The sequence below is a fragment of the Entelurus aequoreus genome, linkage group LG02 (assembly GCF_033978785.1).
Source record: "Entelurus aequoreus isolate RoL-2023_Sb linkage group LG02, RoL_Eaeq_v1.1, whole genome shotgun sequence".
Lineage (NCBI taxonomy): Eukaryota > Metazoa > Chordata > Actinopteri > Syngnathiformes > Syngnathidae > Entelurus > Entelurus aequoreus.
Window position 1 is genome coordinate 10353681 of NC_084732.1, and position 22438 is coordinate 10376118.

The following is a 22438-nucleotide window of genomic DNA, read 5'->3' on the forward strand; positions in this document are numbered from 1 at the left end:
CTTCAGAGCCAATTGCCTTCAGCCTAAGAAGTTGTCCGTCACAATCCACTGAAAGCTTTAGTTACTGTAATGTGATGGTTTCTCTATAATGTTAACACTTTATTTTCGCTCCCTCACACTCAGCTGTGCGCACCCAATCCTACAAAGTTGCAAAAAACGTCTAAGGTTATTCAGCAGCTCACATGCTGAGAGCATATACACCCACTTGCAGGGTTGAATGACTCTCAGGGTGTTACGCGGCTTTAGGTCCTTAAAAGGATGACATTATAGGATGTGACAGCATGGCGGTGACACAAAAAGAACACCAAAAGCCAATTGTTTAGTTATCCCAAGGAAAAAAGCCAAGCTGCAAGTGTATCAAGAAGTCATTAGTTATCAGCATGTAGCTTGTTTGCTTCTGGCTACTCTTTTCATGTTTTCACTTTTGTACATTCCTGAAGTAAACACTGTTTGTCCTCTCCGCCTATATTAAATCAAAAGTGTTACAGATTCATTTTTTCAGCAGACTGTGAAGATAGAGCGTACCTCATTGCTTTTCTTGAATACCTCAAATATTGAGAGAGATGAGTGAGAGTGAGACATAGAAACAAGTGGCTCTTGGCTGTGACTCAGATTTGCTATCAAACACGGTAATCAGATTATAAAACGGTACGCAAAAATATGCTTCTGAAATAATGAATGTATATGGCGAGTCATTTATTACCACTTATTTAGTCTACATAAACATGAAACAATTTGTTACACACATCCATCTGGAAAAGAACAAAGTAAAGAAGAGATATATGTTGTGTTTGTCTCGTCTATTAGGTACCAATCAAATGAAAAGGTACTTGAGAAAAAGTGCTTCTTTGTATATATGCTACGCTATATCTTTACCTCTTCATTGTCCTCTTCGGTTACATTTTAGCATTCTTACTTTTACCACATCCAGATCATGTTTTAGTAGGTGCTGCCTCATTTCTCTAAAGGCTGCTGATCCTCATTGATTTGGTGAGTACTTTATTTCGAACATGCATATAATTACAATGTGGTTCATCAAATGTTAACAATTTCACATTTTTAACATGTCCAAATAGGAGTAGGAAGAATCAGAGGTAATTTATTCCTACTGCTTTTTCATTTCTTAGCAATGGCAAACATATTTGTTAAGTTCTTGACCTCAATATATAAAAGTCAACAAATCAATCAATACAGTTAACATGAATAGATTGTTGATATACTGTAATTCACATAATTTGCTGAATATGTCATAGGTGATTAGATTATGTATCAATTATCAATAAAGTTCAAGATGCTTATCAGAATTCTTCTTCATCGTATTTAAAAAACACATTGAGTGTGAACAGTTGTTTTAAACTGGATCGTATTTGTACATTGTTAAAAGGTATTTGCTTAATCCATTCCATAATTAAATTTTACACACTGATATGCTCAAGGTTTTAAGCATTATACATGCATACAAATGTTTTAAGTTACATTTTTCCTAAGGTTATATTTCTCCTCTTTTGTTGGGAAGAATTGGTTAACATTCTTAAATGCAGGGAATTATTTGCTTTGTGTATAATTTTTGCTGTTTGCATATGCACCAAATCCATCCATCTATCCATTTTCTACCGCTTATCATTGAATTGTAATATGTCGATTCATAAAGGGTTTGAATGTTCTTTATACCATAATTGGGTTTGTTATGATATAGCTCAGTGTTTTTACCATAGGGCCATAGTTGGGCCGCGAGCGCACCCAAGAGGGCCCCTTAAAATATATGTTTCTCAGCTGTGGTACATATGGGCCAAAGCAGTACTCAGTTGTAATACTCTTTTCTACCACTTGTGGCAGTAATGACAATCTCAAACAAACAGAAGAGGTATGGAGCTAAAGTCATAGAAAGGTTTCTTAAGCGTAAAAGTTATGACTAAAGTGGTGAAGGTTTATTTTCATTTGCACTTTAATTTTATTGACAGTTTAGTTAAGAACATTTATGACTAATTTAGTGTTTTTTTATTTTAGCACATGTAAATTTGTAAATGTATGCACATTTATTTTTGTCAGTAATTGGAGTCTTTTTTTATGCAGTATATTTGATTAGAGCTTATTTTTTATAATCAGCCTGATCTAAGCCTAAGGTTTAAGGGTTAAATAAATAATCATCTTTGTGATTAACACACAGTTTCATATCATTTAATAAGGTTGTATACTGTAAGTCGGTTAGATATAATAATTGACTACGCTTAAAATCAAGAGTTAGATTACTAATTTAGTGTTAATATTTAAGTGGGCCCACGGCCCCTCTGTAGTGGAAAAGTTGGGCCCCAACTGTCAAAAAGGTTAATAAACCCTGATCTAGTCTATTACATCAGGGGTCACCCTCTGGTGGTCTGAATACAGTGTCCTATATGCACCAAAACAAATAGTCAATGATTTATTAAAGTATTTAACATTTTGAGAGGGTACCTTTATTTTGACCAAAGCAACTGTAATAGCCTATCTGGTATTGGTTGTGATCTGATCACAAAATCCACGGACGATGCATGTGTGTTATGCTATCCCATGTGATAATACTCAGCTAAATGAATCTATGCATTCCACGGGATGAACGTAAAAGAAAGACAAAAGAGCAGCAGAAAAGCGAAGTGCGTGACTCACGCAAGAACAGGTGACTGAGAAAAAAAGAGATAAGTGACGGATACCAGTGAGAAATACAAAGAAAGATGGAGAGAGAGGGCAGAGAGACAAGTAAGCTGGAGACAAAATAAAAATAAATACAAAAAGTGTGGGAAAGTTGACAAGGAAAATAGAACTTTCAACCAACAGTAAAACTCATTCATTTTCATTTTTCCTCTGGAAACATCTAACCAGTCTGTCTTATCGAGTATTTCACAGACTGCGGCACTCATATACAGTAGCAATGTTAAACGCCACCATTAGACAACATGTTTTGGAACACTTATTTGAGTTTTATGTGTGACAAATATAGGAGAGAAAGGAAGAGAAAATGTAAAACGGTTGTTTTGAGATCTGTCGATAGAGTTTTGAGATTGCAGAGAAAGGACAACTCAAACTTGCTGTTACACTTATTTTATTCTTACATATATTAGGAATAACAATTTTCAAAAATATATTTTATATATTTTTCCTATTTTGTTTTTTTTAATGGTAGCTTTTCTTCTACTTAAAGAGAAAAAAAATTAATTGTGAGAATAAATATATATATATATATCACATTTAGACCATAGCTGTCAACATCAACCCCTCGTGGTTAGAGAGGTTTTAAATTGCCATATTCATGCGTGTTTTCTTTGTTTCTGGCTTTCAAACAAGGTACAGAGTATTCACTTTGTGCATCGCTCTCAACCCCTGAGCGTGTTTATGCTATAACAGAATTAAATTAACAAAGTAGCCTCCTGTCAGTCATCCACAATCTTTGTCTCGGTAGCTTACACAAACGAAATGCACGGACAGAGCCTCACTAGTCGCGACTCACTAGTGGGAAGCATCACAAAGTAACAAACATTTGGAGGAAAAAAAAGGCCAAATGCCCATGTGTGGTAATATTTCGACTTTAAACGAAATGAGCAAAGTGAGCCTATCAACACGAACGAACGAGCAAGTATGCCGAATTTGTTGCAAAGTCATGGCTTGAAAAAAAGAAAAAAAAAGGAACCGCCCGGTTTAGTTTTTGTAACTGGAGAAAAACTACACTTCGAAAATCAATATTTATTGAAGTTACATTTTTGCTAAGAAAGATTGAGAGTCCTTTTTATTCAATAACTTAATTTACTTATTTAGCATAATTAAAAGTTCCTGACTTTCCACTTACAATTGTAAAACATCCATCCATCCATTTTCTCCCGCTTGTCCCTTTCAGGGTCGCTGGAGCCTATCTCAGCTGCATTCGGGCGGAAGGCGGGGTACACCCTGGACAAGTCGCCACCTCATTGCAGGGCCAACACAGATAGACAGACAACATTCACACTCACATTCACACACTAGGGCCAATTTAGTGTTGCCAATCAACCTATCCCCAGGGGCATGTAAATTATATACAATATCTACTGTTTTTTGAAATGGTTACTTATATATTATGATTACATAATTTGGTTTCAAAATAATGCTGACAATTATATAATTAATTGGTAATAATTTGTGGGATAATTTACCGTATTTTCCGATCTATCAGCTGCTACTTTTTCCTAAACTTTGAATACTGCGGCTTATAAAACGGCACGGCTAATTTATGGATTTTTCTTCGCTAACGGCCATTATGTTTCGTATTTAACGAAGAGTTGTCTCAGAACAACTACAGAGACTTTGAAAAAGTGTGTTATTGTTTGTGCTACGGCGCCATCTTTTGGATGGGTTTGCTCACTGCAGGTGCTGTAGGTTGAACATCTAAAGTATTTTCTTCTGTTTAGTGCCTCGATGTATAAGTTCCATTCCGTCTTCTATTCGTCCATAGCCTTTCTACTCCTATGGTTTCTTCATTCATCACTCCAAACTTTGAAAGTTTTCCAATATAACTGAAATAATTCATACTTACAAAACCGTCACATGTTTGATAGTAGTGTTTTCATGCATATTTGTACGTGTTATCGTAATGTAATCATGCTAGCGTCTTTAGCATTAGCTAATATTCTAAGACATTGTCTGTGTTAGTATTATTAACTTATCATGGCATTCTTTTTGTATTGTTTGTTTCACATATTCCTCAGTAAATTTTCCAACACATCACCATGGAGTTATTTCGTCTGTTTAGCTGATTAGAGAGCTAGCTTCTGCAGTTAGTGGGTCCATGACAATGACTTCTGTTTTGTTTAATCATCCCTTTTACTGCCGTGTTATAGGCACCGTTTGCAAACAATTAAGGTATGTAAATAAACATTTACAAAATATTTCTGTGTAAATAACTAATTTCACAATGTATACACCTGCGGCTAATAGTCCAGTCTGGTTAATATATTGACTTTTTTTTTTTCTTCTAAAAATTTAGTGTGTGCGGTTTATGTAGCAAAATTTGTTATCGGCACAGGCCTTGGCGCACACGTTTAATGTGCAAAGTGGTTTTCTGATTCATTCTTTTGCTGGCAGTTGACAAATTAAGTCCTTCAAATCAGCTGCAATATTATTTTTTAAATTTAATTACACTTTTTGGTATTATTTCTGACACTTGCATGTAAACCATGCAGCATTCATACTCAAGCTGAAGTGAACTGAACCGCACCAGAGTTGACCCTGTCAAACAGTCGCAGGCTGGGTTCACATCAAAATCAGAGCAATCACACCTGAGTTTGTTCAAACAAAACCAAACATGACAGGCGTGCATTTTTTGTGTGTTTTTAGGAGTTTATTTACACCAATCTCGCTGCTGTTCAAGGTTACCTGCTCCCTGCACCTTGACAATAATAAAGTAATCTAATATGCATGAGGGAGAAGCTCCGTCATTCTGATGCAAATTGATTCAACTCAACATTTTAATTATTGAATTGAATTGTGGATTAATAACATCTGAAGAACAGCATTTTTGATGGAGGAAACCTGGCTTATATCATATTCCTCACAAAAACAGTCCCTTGTCTCCCTGGTGATGTCATGGCTAGCTGATCCCTCATTGGACAGGCAGACTTCTTCACTTTGTTATTGTGACATTTGAGGACACACGGCTAGAAATGACAAAAATATACACACATGCAAACGTTGGTGTATACTGCATGTTATGCCTCGTGTTATATTTCACAATCTCTACTTTGCTGCAACGGTGCATTTTATTGCTGCTTTCCATCTCCGCTTGAATAAAGCCATGTCCAGACAAATACGGATATTTTCCAAAAAGCCTGTCCAGTGTTAAAACAATCTCTGTCCAGACGGAAACACATTGCACATTTTGTCCAATCAGACGCCTGAAAAAAGTAGCTACAACTGACTTGGTTGTAACGTCACTGGTCATCAATATAATTATAGATGCACAATGGCATGAGAGTTAACTTTAAAACAGTACACACTTAGGCTATGTCTAACCCCTTAAACGAATAATTATTTAGCCTAAGCCTCGTTTCAGCCACACTAATCTATCGTTTAAGGTCTCCCTCCTCGGACAAATTTTTACACGGGTAAGTGCGCCGTGTATTTTTGAATCTCCGGCTCTTAGCTTTGTATGGACTCATTGATCGTTTACAAACTGAGTTCGGCGAGGAAGTGACGCCAGAAAGATCGTGCCACAGCCAGCATTATAACAACCGGCGCTAACCACTGGAAAGATGGAGGCGAGTCATCCAGACATGCCAGTGTTTCTCCTTCTAAATGTACAGACGCTTGTGGAAATCACACATGAATACCTTAAGTGAAGGAAACGCACAACTGCAGCTATTTCGGATACAGCACATCTCAGACGGCAGAAGAACTTTCAAATGGCCGGGTCAGCTGTGACTCTACTTATTGAAAAACTGTGTCCCTTCCTCCCATGCATGTGATAAAAAAGGTAGCATTTGCTTTGTATTACCTGGCCGTCGAGGGAAGACTACGGAAAACATTGAATGCCTTTGGACTGGCAAAGCAGACTATCAGTTATTGTCCGCCATGTATGTCGCCGACTCAAGGTCTAGGTCCAGAGTATATAAAGTCACCAAAAAGGAATGGACAATGAAGGTGAAGGCAAAAGAGTGAGGAGTGTCCTGACCAGATGTCTAGATCCCTAGATTGATTGTTGTAAAATGTTCTTTGTCACATTGTATACTTTTACTTGTCCATTAAAGATTTGATTTATTTATGATGGCTCAGGTGTGATTCACTACAATAGGGCCCCACAGCACAGTAGATTCCAGGTAATTGAAATACCACAACACTGGATTTTGTTCAGATAAATTAAAATTAAGAACTTGCACACAAAGCAACACTGGAGGTGACTATGACGTGCGCATCTTCTGCGCATGCGTATTAGGTCACGTTACGCCGGGGGGAGGGGATCTTAAACGACCATTGTGTGTGTGTGGACAAGGATAAGGTTAGGTTGGATTTACCCTGGATAACCTTAGCCGGTTAGTGTAGAAGGGGCCTTAAAGGGGATGTACAGGAAATTATTTATTTAATAGACATCAGAGCAGGTGGGATGGAATTTGATGACGAGGAATAATACACGGCAGGCGGCAGCCATTACATTCTTACAGCCTAAAGTTGAGGAGTTCCTCCCCCTCTGGCTGATACCTTATACTAAAAGTCCAAAAAATATGTCCAATCTTAGAAAAAGACTGCAAAACACAGTGTTCAGATTCATCCAAAACTGCATGCAAGCTCACGCTCAAATGCTTGAACCTAATTATTTTATACCTCGGCATTGGTAAACGCTCATCCAATATTGTAACAACATTCATAAGTCAGAAAAGACAAAAATCCTCACAGGTCGCCTTTAAAGTACCAGTGTAATGGAAAAACAATTTTACTCTTTATGCTGGATTGTGTTTCCTTGTATCCGTTAAACCATATCCAATTGTATTTCCAATCCACAAAGTATGTGAAAAATGCGGTCTAAAACATCACAAAATGCCACAATTTCAAACGGCCATTTTAAATATTCCGCTCCAAATGCTTTTGACAATTTCTGTAGATTTGGGGTCAGATGACGCTCAGCACTCTGACCATATCAGCAGATCAGTCATACTAGAGATATGCAAACATTGGAAAAAGATATGTTGCTTATAAGTCACAATCCCTATGCAAGACAAGAACACACATGTTATTCTTTTATGTATTCAAAATCGCAAAAATAGAGTCTGCAAACAATTGAGTTAACGGCTCCATTATTACGCTCTCAAAGCTTTCTAAATAACCATTCCAACCTGCCAACAATACTGCATTTACGTCTTGTGACCTGAATATTAACCAAATATTAGCAATAATGTTATTTTAAGAACTAATGCAGACAAACTATTTTTAGTGGTGCATTAATCACAGACAGCTAACTAGCTTATGCTGCTATATTGCCATATTGTGAGCAGGCTGGTGTGGTGCTGCTGCTGTGCAGATTTTGTCTCAGCTGGTTAAAGTTAGATTATAAATCATGCCTCTTACTTGCATAATAGGAGGATTTAGTCATAAATCGAAGAGTTGAATATCTGTGACATCCATCCTATAGACAAACACACAACTACCGAAGACGAGCATCCGCAGCAATTTCGGGAAATAAGAACATCCTATAAGTCGTCATTCGCAGTGAGAGCAGACATTGCACAGTAAGTGATCATTTGATCAAGTTTGTATTTCTTACCAATAGTGTTACATGATGCTTAGTGTTTCACTATAGCTTGATCTGTTTATCACACAGCTTCTAAAACTTGTAGCTCATCCTCCTTATATTCAGGCTCAAAAAATGAAGTTCTGGATCATATTTTTTCCCCAAAGTAATCATTGTTGGCTCTCATGAAGTCTGTAAGATTAGCAGTGTTGTTGTTGAAAGAAATGGTGGTCCCCCTCGGTACGTCACGGATCACGTGACTAGCTTGCTCATTATCATTCAAAATGGCTAGGGAATCTCTGTGATATTGATACTATTTTGATCATATCTATTTACTTGCAAACTTGAAGTCTTTTGGTGTTATTAATCATATATATGATAATAACTTTAATATAGAGGCAACTTGTTTTTCCATTATACTGGTGCTTTATATAAAGTATATGCGTTCGTGTGGACAAAACTGAAGTGTATCACCTTCCAGTAGCAACTGAAGCAATACAGTTTTGAGGTGGAATAGCCTCCAAACTGGGCATTTTTAAGTCACAGGAAGCTGTGTAGTTACTGTTCAATGGAAATAGGGGAAATAATGATAGCTGCGTACACCTGCTGCTAATACAAGGAGGACAGCCTGGTGTTAAATCCTTTAAGTTAAAGCGAACACTGTTCCACTCCAGTATAGGTGATAATAATGTTTAGTTGACACTGAATAAAACTGAATTTGCATCACAATCCAATGGGTTCTTCTTTATATGCTCCGTTAAGTTATAATTAGAACTAGCCATTGTTTAGAAGAGCAAAAAAAAAAAAAAGAGAAATGGAAGAACCCTTGCCACACATGCACAGGCTAACACAATACACACTTGATACTAAGCGTGCTGACTCCCTTGACGAGTGACCGACCCTGGACCACAATGTCAGCACCATGAGTGAATCAAAGGTAGCAAAGCAGAAGCAAGATCACAAACCCGATTCCTTTCCTTTCCTTTGTCTCATTCTACCAGTTCCTCACTGTCCCTTCCTGGCTGCCTGGATCCAATTACCTCCATATTTACCTCTCTCACTCTTTCTGTCACTTCAATTTAGCTAAATCAACTTACAGGGCGGCACTGGCATGGTGCAAAGTCATATGTAATCACATGTATGGTATATAATATGCATGGAGAAGGGAATATCGGGGTGGATTAGCACAGTTCTACTATTATGTGAATCTCTCTATCAAAACCTCTTTCCATAGTCAGCCTTGACATGTATATATAATCTTCATATTTTCCAATTCATTGTAATAGAGGTAATTAACTATCAAATCATTCATCATGTTGTCACACACCATAGGGTTGGTTGTCACAGTTTTATTTTAATGGGGCAAATATTTTTAAAAAGGCCAAAAGGTAGAGTTGAATTTGAAAGTTTAATTTCATTGACAGGTTGGCAAATAAATAACTTAAGGGTAAATGCACTTTTTTTGGAACTTGGTCTATCATTCGCAATCCTTATTTGAGACAAGCACATACAGTATGTTTTATGCATTCTAACTCATAAATAAAATCTAGCAAAAGTCAGCTAACAATGGAGCCAATAGGAGTTGCTCTATTCTGCCTATAACCCACTCTAAAAACAACCGGAAACCTCCGTCAAAATTGTATATATATATATATATATATATATATATATATATATATATATATATATATATATATATATATATATATATATATATATATATATATATATATATATATATATATGCTGTAAGAACATATGTAATGTAGTAACAGGCACATTCATAATAACATGTCATTTTTACATATTTTGGTAATTTTAAGCATACGGCGGTGTATCAATTTCACAGATGCATCGCAACGTTCGATTTTCCCTTCAGCAACAACAACACTTCTAATCATGGCACTCTTCATTAGAGCCAACAAAGTCTACTTTGTGTATAAGAATGACATCATGAATCGCGCTGCACTCAGTAAAAGCTTACTTGTAGTAAAATAAGGATGTACAGTCCACACAGTAAAGCTATGGATGTACAGAATTCGGTACTTTTATATCGGTACCAACTGAAGTCCGTCAGTACTACCGATTTACGTAAATTAAAATGTTCGATACCTGGGTTGCATGTGACGTCACGTCCAGTAACAGAATGGTAAATGATGATCCAGAACCTTATATTTTTTAGCCTGAATGAACTACAAGTTCTAGAAGCTGTGTGCTAAACAGATCCAGCTTTAGTGAAACACTATCATGCAGAAGTATTGCCAAGTACTAAACAATACATATATAATACGCACATAATAACACAAATAACTTACTGTACAATGTCTGCTTTCACTGTGATACTGATGGATGGGCTGTTCATATATTCCTGTTTAGATGAAGAATTAATCATAATCCACCGGGAGGTAAAAACAAAAACAAAACAAAAAAGGGACGCGAACACGTTGTTTTTTTGTACATCTTTCTCCTCTCCTCCTAAGTTGGATGGCAAAGTTGATCAACTTCTCGGTTTATGGCCACAACCTTCTACTATCCTGGTGAGAGGCATGATATATAATCTCGAATTAACTTTAGCCAACTCAGATGAGGCGATGCTGCAGCTCACAGGGTCAGTAGGTCAACGTTGTAGCTGCGTGAGCTTATTAGCTCTCTGTGATCACGGCACCACTAAAAGTATTTACTTTAGCTTTTTATAATAACAATATCACTTATACTTGGTTAATATTCAGGTCACGAGATGTAAATGGAGTATTGTTGGCGGTTTTGGGATGTTTTTTACAGGGCTTTTTAGGCACAATAGATTTTTCCCATTAGCTGCAGTGTCAGCCACTTCTTACTTGCCATATTTTACAAATTAGAATGCATACGAGAAAAAACATATGTGTTCTTGTCTTACATATGGCTTGTGAATGATAGACACAATTCCCCAAAAAGGGAAGTTCTCCTTTAATGCTGTGACAAGCTTGCAGTACTGCTTGTGGCGTGACCCCAAGATGCTGAGAAGACCTGCGGGGCGCACGTGAAAAGTTGATTCCTTAGCACAAAAACAAAACTAGTACAGCTAGGGCAGTGGTGGGCAATTCATTTTTACCGGGGGCCGCATGAGCAACCCGAGCACTGCTGGAGGGCCACACCGACAATATTTCAATTAAATTTTGCTCAAATTATTTTTGATATACCGTAAGATAAATAATAGTAATAATATTTTCATTTAACCTAACTTATCTTTATACAAAAGCAGATGGCTTTTGATGGTTTTATTTTTAACACTTTCTTACACAACACTTCCTGATGTATAATACAATGCAAAAATTTCAATTTCTGTCACTTTATCCTGCATCCTCTTTGTTGTGAACGTAGCACGCCTGTAAGGTGAATGGCGAAGAAGGAGGAAGCGTTGCTGTTGCGGAAATGAGGAGTGAGGATAGACGGGCTTGTGGAAAGAACGAGATAAGTTGAACTGTGTTAGTATAGGTTGCTCAATAAAAGTTTAAAAAGAGCGTCAGATTTGGTGTGCACTTCTTCTGGACGCCACAATTGGTGTCAGAAGTGGGATGAAATGCCTCCCAGTTCCCCTTGCCATCAAACCTGGGAGTCTTCATTGAGGGCGGAATTCCCCCATGCCAAGCAGCGTGTGCTGCACCTGTAGACGCTGCCTCTCTCCTTCCTCCCTTTCTCTCTCTCTTTGAGACGAGCTTCTCACGTCCGGGATACACACAGACATCTGCAGTGCTGCCGGCACCTTAAGTCCCCACTCAATGTCCTTTCCCTCCCGTTCCATCTTGACAAAGTCGCCAGGAAACATCGTGGCACGTACCTCCCGATGACATAGCAGGCTGAGCACTCAAGCAGCGCAGTATGCGCACACAATTAAGCAGCGCAGCATGCACAAAGTTTTACTTCTGATACCATAAGCGTCCAGCTTAAACATTAAAGCGTATGATACCATAAGCGTCCAGAAGAAGTGCACACCAAGTCTGATGCTCTTTTTAAACTTTTATTGAGCAACCTATACTAACACAGCTCAACTTATCTCGTTCCTTCCACACGCACGTCTATCCTCACTCATTTACGCAACTCAACAACACAACATCAACTTCAGCAGGTCGTTACACTATATTCTTTAAACACAGCAACCTGTGCAGTCCATGTCTTGTTGAAAACACGCCATTCGTCATCAACTTTTCTTTTTTAGCGTCTCGGGGATAACCGGGCATCACTTGTCGCTGTGCACCTTCACTCACAGGACATACGCAAATAAATAACACTTTTCAAAATAAAAGCAGCACTGTTGTATTGCACGCACCACATAGATGTTTTTTTGAATTTATTTTGTAATTTATGATTGCGCTGCACGCACGAGCATACGTCCACACGGAAGTAATACAAATAACGATTTTCAAAACAAAAGCAGCACCGTTGTATTGCACACTCGAAATAGATACTTTTTAATATGTATTTTGTAAATTATGATTGGCCTCACGCGGGCCGGACAGGGACATACAAAGGGCCGGATGCGGCCCGTGGGCCGCAGAATGCCCAGGTCTGGGCTAGGGAGTGCTCAGAAAACAAACACTTAAGCAGCATTGCCCATAAACAATGAAAGATGACCCAGCCCTGGTCAGAGGAACAGGATTGGCATATAACATCCTGAATGACCACCAAGAAGTGGCAGGAAATTAAAAACAAACAAGAAGCGGGGACAAGAAAACAAGAGCGCTGAAACAAAAATAACAACAAGCAAAGGGAAAGTCCAAAACTGTCATAGAAGATTACGACAAATGCATTTTAACAGAAAATGAGCAAGGAACATAAACAGGAAACTGTATGTGACATGGATGAATATATGAGTATGTGACAACCAAGTACAACTGGAATTCCTAGATAGTGTCAAGGTTAACAAATATGTCTCCACTCAAGATGATCCCCTGCTGGCCCCACTATGGAATGGACTCTCACACTACTAACAAGATCTACGCAACGTCCATTGCACAGGGAGGGGGTCCCCACATCTGCGGTCCCCTCCAAGGTTTCTCATTGTATCCCATTAGGTTGAATTTTTTCTTGCTCTGATGTGGGATCTGAGCAGAGGATGTCGTTGTGGCTTGTGCAGCCCTTTGCGACATTTGTGATTAAGGGCTATATAAATAAACTTTGATTTATTTATTTATTGATTGATTGATTGATTGATTGATTAAAGTTGTCAAATTATCATGCACTTACAAATAATGATCTTTAATCAGTGGCCGCATCCACAACTGGCTGCAATAATAGCAGGTGTATTTCACACAGCTTTATGGTGACAAGTAGTCATAATATTTGCAAAAGAAACATCACCTGAAGTGATTTGGGAAATGTTTGGCTCTGTATTTTAGAGTTGGTTTGGTGGTTTGAGTCGACCGTGTGTCCCAGTGGCAAGCACAGAACTAGCCCCAGAATAGTGCACCGTGCAGGGCTGCCGTGTATAGAGATCTGGCCCCTGGCTGGCAGGACTCCATGGAGGTGAGTGTTTGTCCAGAGCTCGGTAAATATTTCCCCTTTTCCTCTCAATGACAGCATCTCAGTCACATTACGATAATGTCTGCGACTTACCGCATTTAGATTCTGTTTTTCGCGCACATTAATTCCGTCCGCGATTCCAACGAAACCTAAATCTATGATTCTGTTTAATTCTACGTACCCGGAGGTGGGGCGGTAAAAGGTCCACTTCAATCGACTGTTCCGCCGTGTCTTTTTTTATGCTTTGCTGCGGCACCTGAATGAAAGTGACAGCGCGCGCTTGTCATAATTACGACAGTCAGCCGGATAAAAAAGTACCGATAGCAGTATCATTAGTCCAGAATTTTCACGGCCCGCTTGGACAGACCCAATTAGAAACTGTTACCTAATAATACCGGTACTCGGTATACATCCTTACGGATGTGTGGAATATTTACAAGTTGACACAAAAAACACAAACAGTCGTCTGATCTCAACTTCCGCTGTCTTTCTCCAGAGAAAATTACATAAGTGAACTCTGATCTTCCGTAAAAGTTCATACCACAGATGAGGGACAACATCATCTGCTGCGAGATACCATATAATGAGTGAGAGAACCAACCCCGTTCTCCGCTATCCTAAATAATGAACATATTGGCAAACTGCTTTGTCTTTGTCTTTCACTCTGAGTCAGCTTGTGGATAATATGAAAATAACCAAGCAAAACAATCAAGTGATTGACTCATAATTCATGTATTACCTTTTCATAAATCACAGTTACACACACTCACTCTCCCACACACACACAAACACACTTACACAAGGGGAGACAATAGAGTTGTGTTTACGACTTAATACGTGTCAGCAATAATTTGACTTCCACATTCCGTTATATGTATGTGTGTGTGTGTGTATACGTGTATATGTGTGCCTGTGTGCCTGTGTGATTGGAAAGGGACAAACAAGTTCAAGGTGTATCATGAGAACATACCTTCGTAGACTGCCTTGAACCCTGCTGAGCCAATCGTGTCGTCTGACTGCAGATGAAGCCACATCTGATTGGACAAGCTCACAATGATGTCCGGTACACTGGAGCCAGTGAGTCTACACACAGACATACAAATACATTAGTAGTGTGGGAATGAGACCTCAAGGACAGTTTAAGTGGCGAGATTGATTCTTACTAACAAACACCCTATTAGTTATTGTGCATCTACACAAACTAATGTGGTCCCTTTGAACCTTTGACATTGAATGCCCCCTTTGGCCATACATATTCGAAATGTAATCAAAGTCTTCAGTAAAACACACCTCTGGAGTCGTACATAACTTCGACACAGTGTCCGCATCTAGCAAGCAGCAAGGGGAATACTTGCATGTGTTAGCTTATTCTTCCAACACTTATTTTGAATCAGAATCAGAATAGTTTTATTGCCATTGTTTGAGAACGGGTTCACAAACTAGGAATTTTTCTTGGTGCAATCGTGCAACATAAAACACATAACACATATTTGGTAATAAAAAGAGCTGTACCTGAGCTATCAGATCATGTTATAGACTTAGAAGGAATTCAAGGAGCTACTGTTAGGAGTTATTGTTCATTTGCCTGATGGCCGAGGGGAAAAAACTGTTCAGGTGGTGGGAGGTGTGGGTCTGGATGGACCGTAGTCTCCTGCCTGAGGGGAGAGGGGAGAATAGTTTGTGTCCAGGGTGAGAAGAGTCAGCTGTGATCCGACCCACACGCCTCCTGGTCCTGGAGGAGAACAAGTCCTGGAGGGATGGGAGCCTGCAGCCAATCACCTTCTCAGCAGCATGTACGATGCACTGCAGTCTATGCTTATCCTGGACTGTGGCGCCGGGGAACCACACGGTTGAACACACTAACGATAAACAATATCAAATAGTAAAACTCCCGAAAGTTAATATTAGTATTAGGTTAGTATTAACGTTTCCAATTCAAAGTAATTGTATGACCCTAATTGATAACCACACTTTGATAAATGTATGGACCTGTGATACTGCTCATGTACTGGAAAATAAACTTAGCGCAAGCTCACTAGCTAGCTTAAATGATACCAGAGTCACGTCTTTCCCTATCCAGAAACGACAGTGTGTATAAACAGTAACTACTTTTAAGGCACATTCAACAATACCGTGATAATAATAACAACCATGACTATTTTGGTCACAATAACCGTGATGTGAAATGTTCATATCGCTACATCCCTAGAACACACTTATACACACAAATAAATAGAACACCGATTATATAAACTATAAATTAAGGTGAGCGCGGTATTTGTTTTATGTTTTAGAGCGGTTAGTGTTGTTTTACATTTGAGTGACACTTGAAAATTGTGAAAGTCTTACTTTTTTTAAAAAATTCCTCAAGAGTCAGTAAAGTTTTATGATGGTACCAGATGTTCCTGGAAGAGACTATTTCCTATTTCTGATATGTAATTTTTTGGAGTCTGAGAAATGTAACACTCAGTATTGATTAACACAGTCAACTCAACAATTCAGTGCATCCGGAAAGTATTCAAAGCGCTATACTTTTTCCACCTTTAGTTTTGTGACAGCCTTATTCCAATGTTTTTTTTGTCATTAAGGGTTATTGTGCGTAGAGTTCTGACACAAATATTGATCTATTCAATTACTAAAATAAGACTAACATAACCAAATGTGGAAAAAGTTAAATTATTTGAAAACGTCTCGGTATACTGTACTACAGTATATTATGGCAGGCACTAGGACCATGCTCACACTCAGCAGAATGGGTGTGTTTTTTTATGTATTCTTGGGCACACTGTTAAAGTGCAGTTTTTGTGATATGAACATTCTCATGTTAGCAGTCTTACAACAAAGACCTGAGAGAAACAACGTTGTGTTTCCTGCATTTGCCACATTAGTGACCACAACGACGAAGCTTCTGGAGTTCTGGCAGAGTGACCCGGTATCATGGTTTCAGCACATCGAGGCACTTTTGCACCTGCGAGGAATCCCTGGCGACGACTCCCGGTATTGCATGGTTGTAACAGCCCTCGATGAGGCAACTACTCGCCGTACTATGCAGCTGTTGCGAACACCTCCACAGAGCGGAAAATACGCTGCCCTCAAGGATCTTCTGCTTCGGAGATTTACTCTAAGTGACTCAGAGAGGGCAGATAGACTTCTTTCCCTGCCTGGTTTGGGTGATAGTACCGTCGGGGATTTGATGTACAATATGCTGTTGCTGCTGGGTTCCCATGAGGGCGGGTTCATTTTCATGCATCTTTTCCTGCGGAAGCTTCTACTTGCGGTCCGTGCGGTGCTGGCTAACTCCGCTTCTCTGGCCTCCGGCGACTACCGGGGCTTGGCTGAAGAAGCTGACCGTGTGTTTCTGGCTTCTGGACGGTTTGCCATGCAGAGTGTAGAAGCGGGCCCCCTGCAGACGATGGAGAACACGGACCCAGCGGTAGTGGCGGGAGTCACTACCCGCAGCTAAATCGGCCATTGCTAAAGAGGAGTTCGCTACTATGGAGCGTTTAGGCATCGTGAGAAGTTCTAGTAGCCCGTGGGCCTCGCCCTTGCACATGGTGCCTGAGTCGGACGCTTCCTGGCGGCCTTGTGGATATTTTTGCCGCCTTAACAACATCACAATGCACGATTGCCACCCTATTCCGCACACCCAGGACTTTGACATGCCTGGCAGGCGCCGCCATTTATTCGAAGGTGGACTTGGTTCGTGGTTATCACCAGGTCTGGGTGCATGTCGAGGATGTGCCCAAGACTGCAGTAATAACCCCGTTTGGGCTTTTTGAGTTCCTGCGTATGCCTTTTGGCCTGAAAGGGGCAACACAAACTTTTCAAAGATTAATGGACTGTGTTGCGTGGCCTTAATTTTGTGTTTGTTTATCTTGATGACATTTTGATGGGAAGTCCCTCAGCTGTAATGTAGGTGTCCACACGTCTTGACGAGCATGGCCTGATCGTCAATCCTTCTAAATGTCAGTTTGGGCTGTCAGAGATCGATTTCTTAGGTCACCGCATTTTGTCGCTAGGCACGATTCCTTTGCCTTCAAATATGCAAGCGGTGGCAGATTTTCCTTGTCCCTCCACTGCAGGAGTTTTTGGGCATGATTAATTTTTAGAATCGGTTCCTTCCTCGCTCTGCCCACCTCCTGCAGCCTCTTTATTGTGCCCTGCGGAACAAAAAGGCTAACGATTCCCTTGAATGGACTCCTCAGCGAGTCCAAGATTGTGTCTTCCACGTGTACTCCTGTGCCCTTTTCAGCTCGGTTTGGATTTTTCGGGATGGGCTGCTGACCAGCCCGACGACCCCGACATCCGCGCACTCAAGACTGAGGGTACGGCGCGCATGCTCAAGGAGGTGGTGGTTCAGCATGGAGGTCCCGCTCATGCTCGAGGAGGTGGTTCAGGATGGAAGTCCCGCTCTGCTCTGCGATGTTTCCCTGGCTGCCGGGTTTCTGACACAATACACTTCCTCTCGCACCTTGGCTTCAGTCAAGTTGGTTGGTGCCAAGTTTGTTTGGCCTGGCCTGAGAAAGGATGTTCGGCAGTGGGCAGGCACACTAAGGCTGTCCTCGAACCATTTTGGATTTCGGTCAGGCGGTTTGACCACGTACACGTGGACTTAGTTGCCGCCCTCCCTCCGTTGCAAGGTTATACGCGCTTGCTCACCATGGTAGATCGTACCACCAGATGGCCAGAAGCGGTTCCTCTTTCCTCCACTGCCTCTGTAGATGTTGCCTGTACGTTTCTGTCAGCCTGGGTTGCGCGTTTTGGCACGCCGTCAGATATAACCTCGGACAAGGGATCCGAGTTTGTGTCGGAGCTTTGGTCAGCGTTGGCGCAGTCCTTGGGTGTGCAGGTGCACCGCACTACGGACTACCACCCCCAAGCTAACGGCTTATGTGAACGTTTTCACCGGTCGCTTAAGGCCGCTTTGGGTGGGGGTGGAGGGGGTCGGGGGGTGGGGGGGGGGCAGTAAGACCAAGCTCACACTAAGCAGAATGGGTGTGTTTTTTTATGTCTCCTTGGGCAAACTGTTAAAGTGGAGTGAGTTGTTGTGATATGAACATTCTCATGTTGGCAGTCTTACAATAAAGACCTGAGAGGATCAACATTGTGTTTCCTGCATTTGCCACAATATATATATTGTATATACAGTATTTATTGTTAAAGTACTACCACATCGTGTCTTGGTTCTCATTAGAATACACAAGTGTACTTCATATTGTGTATACTTACAGTTAAAATCAACAATTAAAACATAGTTGGATTAGGATTTTTTTTTCTTATTTATTTTCTAAATTCAGGTTGTGAGGATACTTACACATATAGTACCCGTCGAGTGTCTCCTATTTTGCCTCCGTCCCCCACTGTTAGTGTATCGTACCCTCGTTCCAGATCAAACTCTTCAAATGACAGCTTTATCACCTACAAAACAGATACACTTTTTTAAAAAAACATACATCTGCTTAAATGGAAAAAAAATATGACACTAATAATGACACAAATAATACTTCCTTGACAAAAAGAAGTAAAACCTTTTGTTTCTGGCTGTGACCATTTTCTTTTATTCAATTAAAATGACAAATGCAAAACAATGAAATTGACACTGAAATGTTTATAATCCACCATAATAAAATAGATCACAAAGACAAAACACTTGCTTTTATTTGGCAGGTGGCTCTTTGGAATTCATAGTTGCAAAAAATGGCTTCCGGGGGGCTACACATTCTTCATTGTGCACACCCGTTCTGTCTGAGCCAGACAAATTGACTGCTAAATGCTTTACTCGCAGACACATTGGTCACTTCTGTTGCATGCATGCTGCTCTGGATCATCAATCTACCATGCACTCTAAAATGCTGTAATACTGGTATTCCATTATTTGCTGCTTGTCAATTATTTATTAGTTGTAAATCATATCACAAAGAGCATGAACGATGGGGAAATTTCTGCTGTGCTCAATAAACCTCAAAGGAGAACTGGTCTCTCAGTTGGAGCTTCTGGTGGAATGAAGGACTCCAGTGAAGAAGGGGTGTGAGAGTGTGCATAAGAATAAATCACAGTCCACTCAGTAAAAGCTTACTTGAAGTAAAATAAGGGTGTGCAGTACATACAGTAAAGCAATAGATGGGTACGGAATTCAGAATTTTTCTAGGCACCAACTGCATTCCGTCTGTACTACCAAGTACTGATTTTCGTAAATTCAAACGCTAACATTTTTCTAAGCCTGGGTTGCATGAGATGGCACAGCCTGTAACAGACTGGCACCGGCTTAAGCACTTGGCGGGCAAACAGTCGTATTCATAGCGCACTGCCTCTATATAATGTTCCATGCATACGAAGCAAAAAGCCCTTTTCCATAGCAGGAACTTTCCCATTTACCCTGGTAAATGAAAAACCCTCTTGCGTTCCCACAAAAAACTACCCAAGTAAGTAAAGTTCCCCAGGAACTATTTAAGTTTCTAGTAGCTTGGTGGGACTTTTAAAAGTTCCTGAGAAAATTTTGAAGGGTGGGGTGTGCTGTCAAACGCTGATTGGTTGAACACAGTTGGACCTTCCTAAAACTTTGTAGGAAATATTCTAAAATACTAATTATAGTTTAATCAGGGTGGTGTTAATTTTCATTGTAAATATTCCATAAAGTAGTACTTTATCCCGGTGCTTTGACAGAAATCATAATTATTAACTTTCTTTCACCTAAGAATTTTTGTGGCACAGTAAAAAAACACAAAAGTTACAGATAACCTCCATGCAAACCAACGTTGCTGGTATTTCCACACACAAGCATTTTAACACTACATGAAAACATATAGCATGCAAATAATACATCTTAAATACTCTGTATCTAAAAAATATACAATCAAAACGTAAATAAAACATTGTGTGTGTACACCTAAATTAGGCTACTAAAGAAATCCAGAGCAAAACAATAAACCAGAAAAGTCCATTCAAATGTTGCTATGTTTCCTTTGATTTTGGCTCATTTTGTAAGTCTTTTCAGTCGATGTGACTACAGTCCAGACAGGCAGCATGTATATGAAGGCAGCGCGGGCCAATTGCATTAAAAAGTGCCTCGCAATTGCAAATCAGTCCTAGTCATTTACTGAAAAAAGCCTTTCAAAAGATTTTACTTATTCGCGGACGTCACATATCTGATATAAATTAATAAAGCATAATGCTTAAAGTCAGCTTGCTTTCGACAATTGTTCCTCCTATTGTTTTCAAGGGATTATTATAATCCTTCAAAGTTAAAAATGTTACTTAAAACAACCTGTACAATGACAGTCAACAAGGGGATTTTGGGGGATTTTGTTTTCCCGGAATGCAAAGGAAATTTGGCGCGGGCAAGGCGTGAAGGTGAGGACATGTTTATTTTTACACTAACAAAAAGAACAAACGAAAAGTTTGCGCAAGGCGGAAGTACAAAAACGTGGCTAATGAAACAAAAACTGCACAAAGGCAAAAACTATAAACATGAAATATACAACACTTACTGTGGCATGAAAAACGTGCATGGAACAATGGCTTGGAATGACAGGTAGCGGAGGTAGAAAGGATAATGTCACCAGGCTGACTGCCTGGCAACAACAAGCTTAAATACTGGTGACATGATTAGTGAAAACAGGTGCGTGACTCGAAATGTGAAAACATGAGACAGGTGCGTGACATGAGGATGTGAAGCAGGTGAAACTAATGGTTGCTATGGTGACAAAGCAAGGGAGTGAAAACAAGAACTAAAAAGTGTCCAAAACCAAGCAAAACATAACTAAACAAAACATGATCACAGACATGACAATGATAAATAAATATTTTACGGTGGCCTTTGCTTCATATGGAAAGATGTATTTCTAAATCCAAACAAATCTGAGGACAGATGCTGCTTCTCACTTGAGTACTTTAACTTTCAAAAATGACATTGCAATTTTGCAGGCGATCCAAACAAATCGCAAATGTATGTCCATCCATCCATCCATTTTCTACTGATTGCACATGAATAAATATGCGTCCCTTTTACTGTGAACATAATGAGAAAGTTATTGTTTTAGTTGTACAGCAAGCAGCATAAGGTGACCATCAGAGAAAATGTTGTGTGTTTATTCAAATACTTCTGATCCTTTAAACTCGTGTGTAAAGAGAAGTCCTCCATGCAAAAGAGTGTTTCTGTTTCAGGTTGGGTGCTTTTCAAAGGGCTAAGGGAAGTGTATTTACGTTGAGATCATTAGTGAGCAGCAGTGCGGCAAAAGGAAGCTCAATATGCCGTTAACATTTGTTAAGAGCACAGTGAAGTCTCAGCCTACAATGGTACACGTTCCCACGGCAGGTCTCTTGGGTGATGATCACAACCCTGGAAGGACGATAGAAGCTTTTCCCAGTTTCAAGGGCTCTTGAGACAAATACTTTAACTGATGAATGGTTCTGTTATTTTTTTTATGTTACAAGCTTGGTTTTCTGAAACCTTTTAGTATATTCCAAGAAACACAATGGCATGTCGCATTAGGTCAAATAAAGTCAAATCAACCAGTGAGGGGTTGTTATTTCACACAGTATATCACTGCCCTGCAGGCTCAGCTACAAAAAGGTGGTAATGTTTCATTATCCTGCTCAGTGGCTCTTTAAGAAAATGCACACACAGACACACACACACACACACACACACACACACACACACACACACACACACACACACACACACACACACAGAGAGATAGATAGATAGATAGATAG

General features: G+C 39.8%; 1 protein-coding gene across 1 annotated transcript in view; it reads right to left on the reverse strand.

Moving 5' to 3' along the window:
• Positions 1-22438, reverse strand: part of LOC133630056 (CUB and sushi domain-containing protein 1-like) — a 426532-nt gene that overhangs the window by 322777 nt on the left and 81317 nt on the right. The window contains exons 3-4 of the mRNA XM_062021303.1: positions 19035-19138; positions 14691-14803 (exon numbers count right to left, since the gene is read on the reverse strand). Of these exons, the coding sequence (XP_061877287.1) occupies positions 14691-14803; positions 19035-19138 (217 nt within the window). The remainder of the gene's footprint in view (positions 1-14690; positions 14804-19034; positions 19139-22438) is intronic.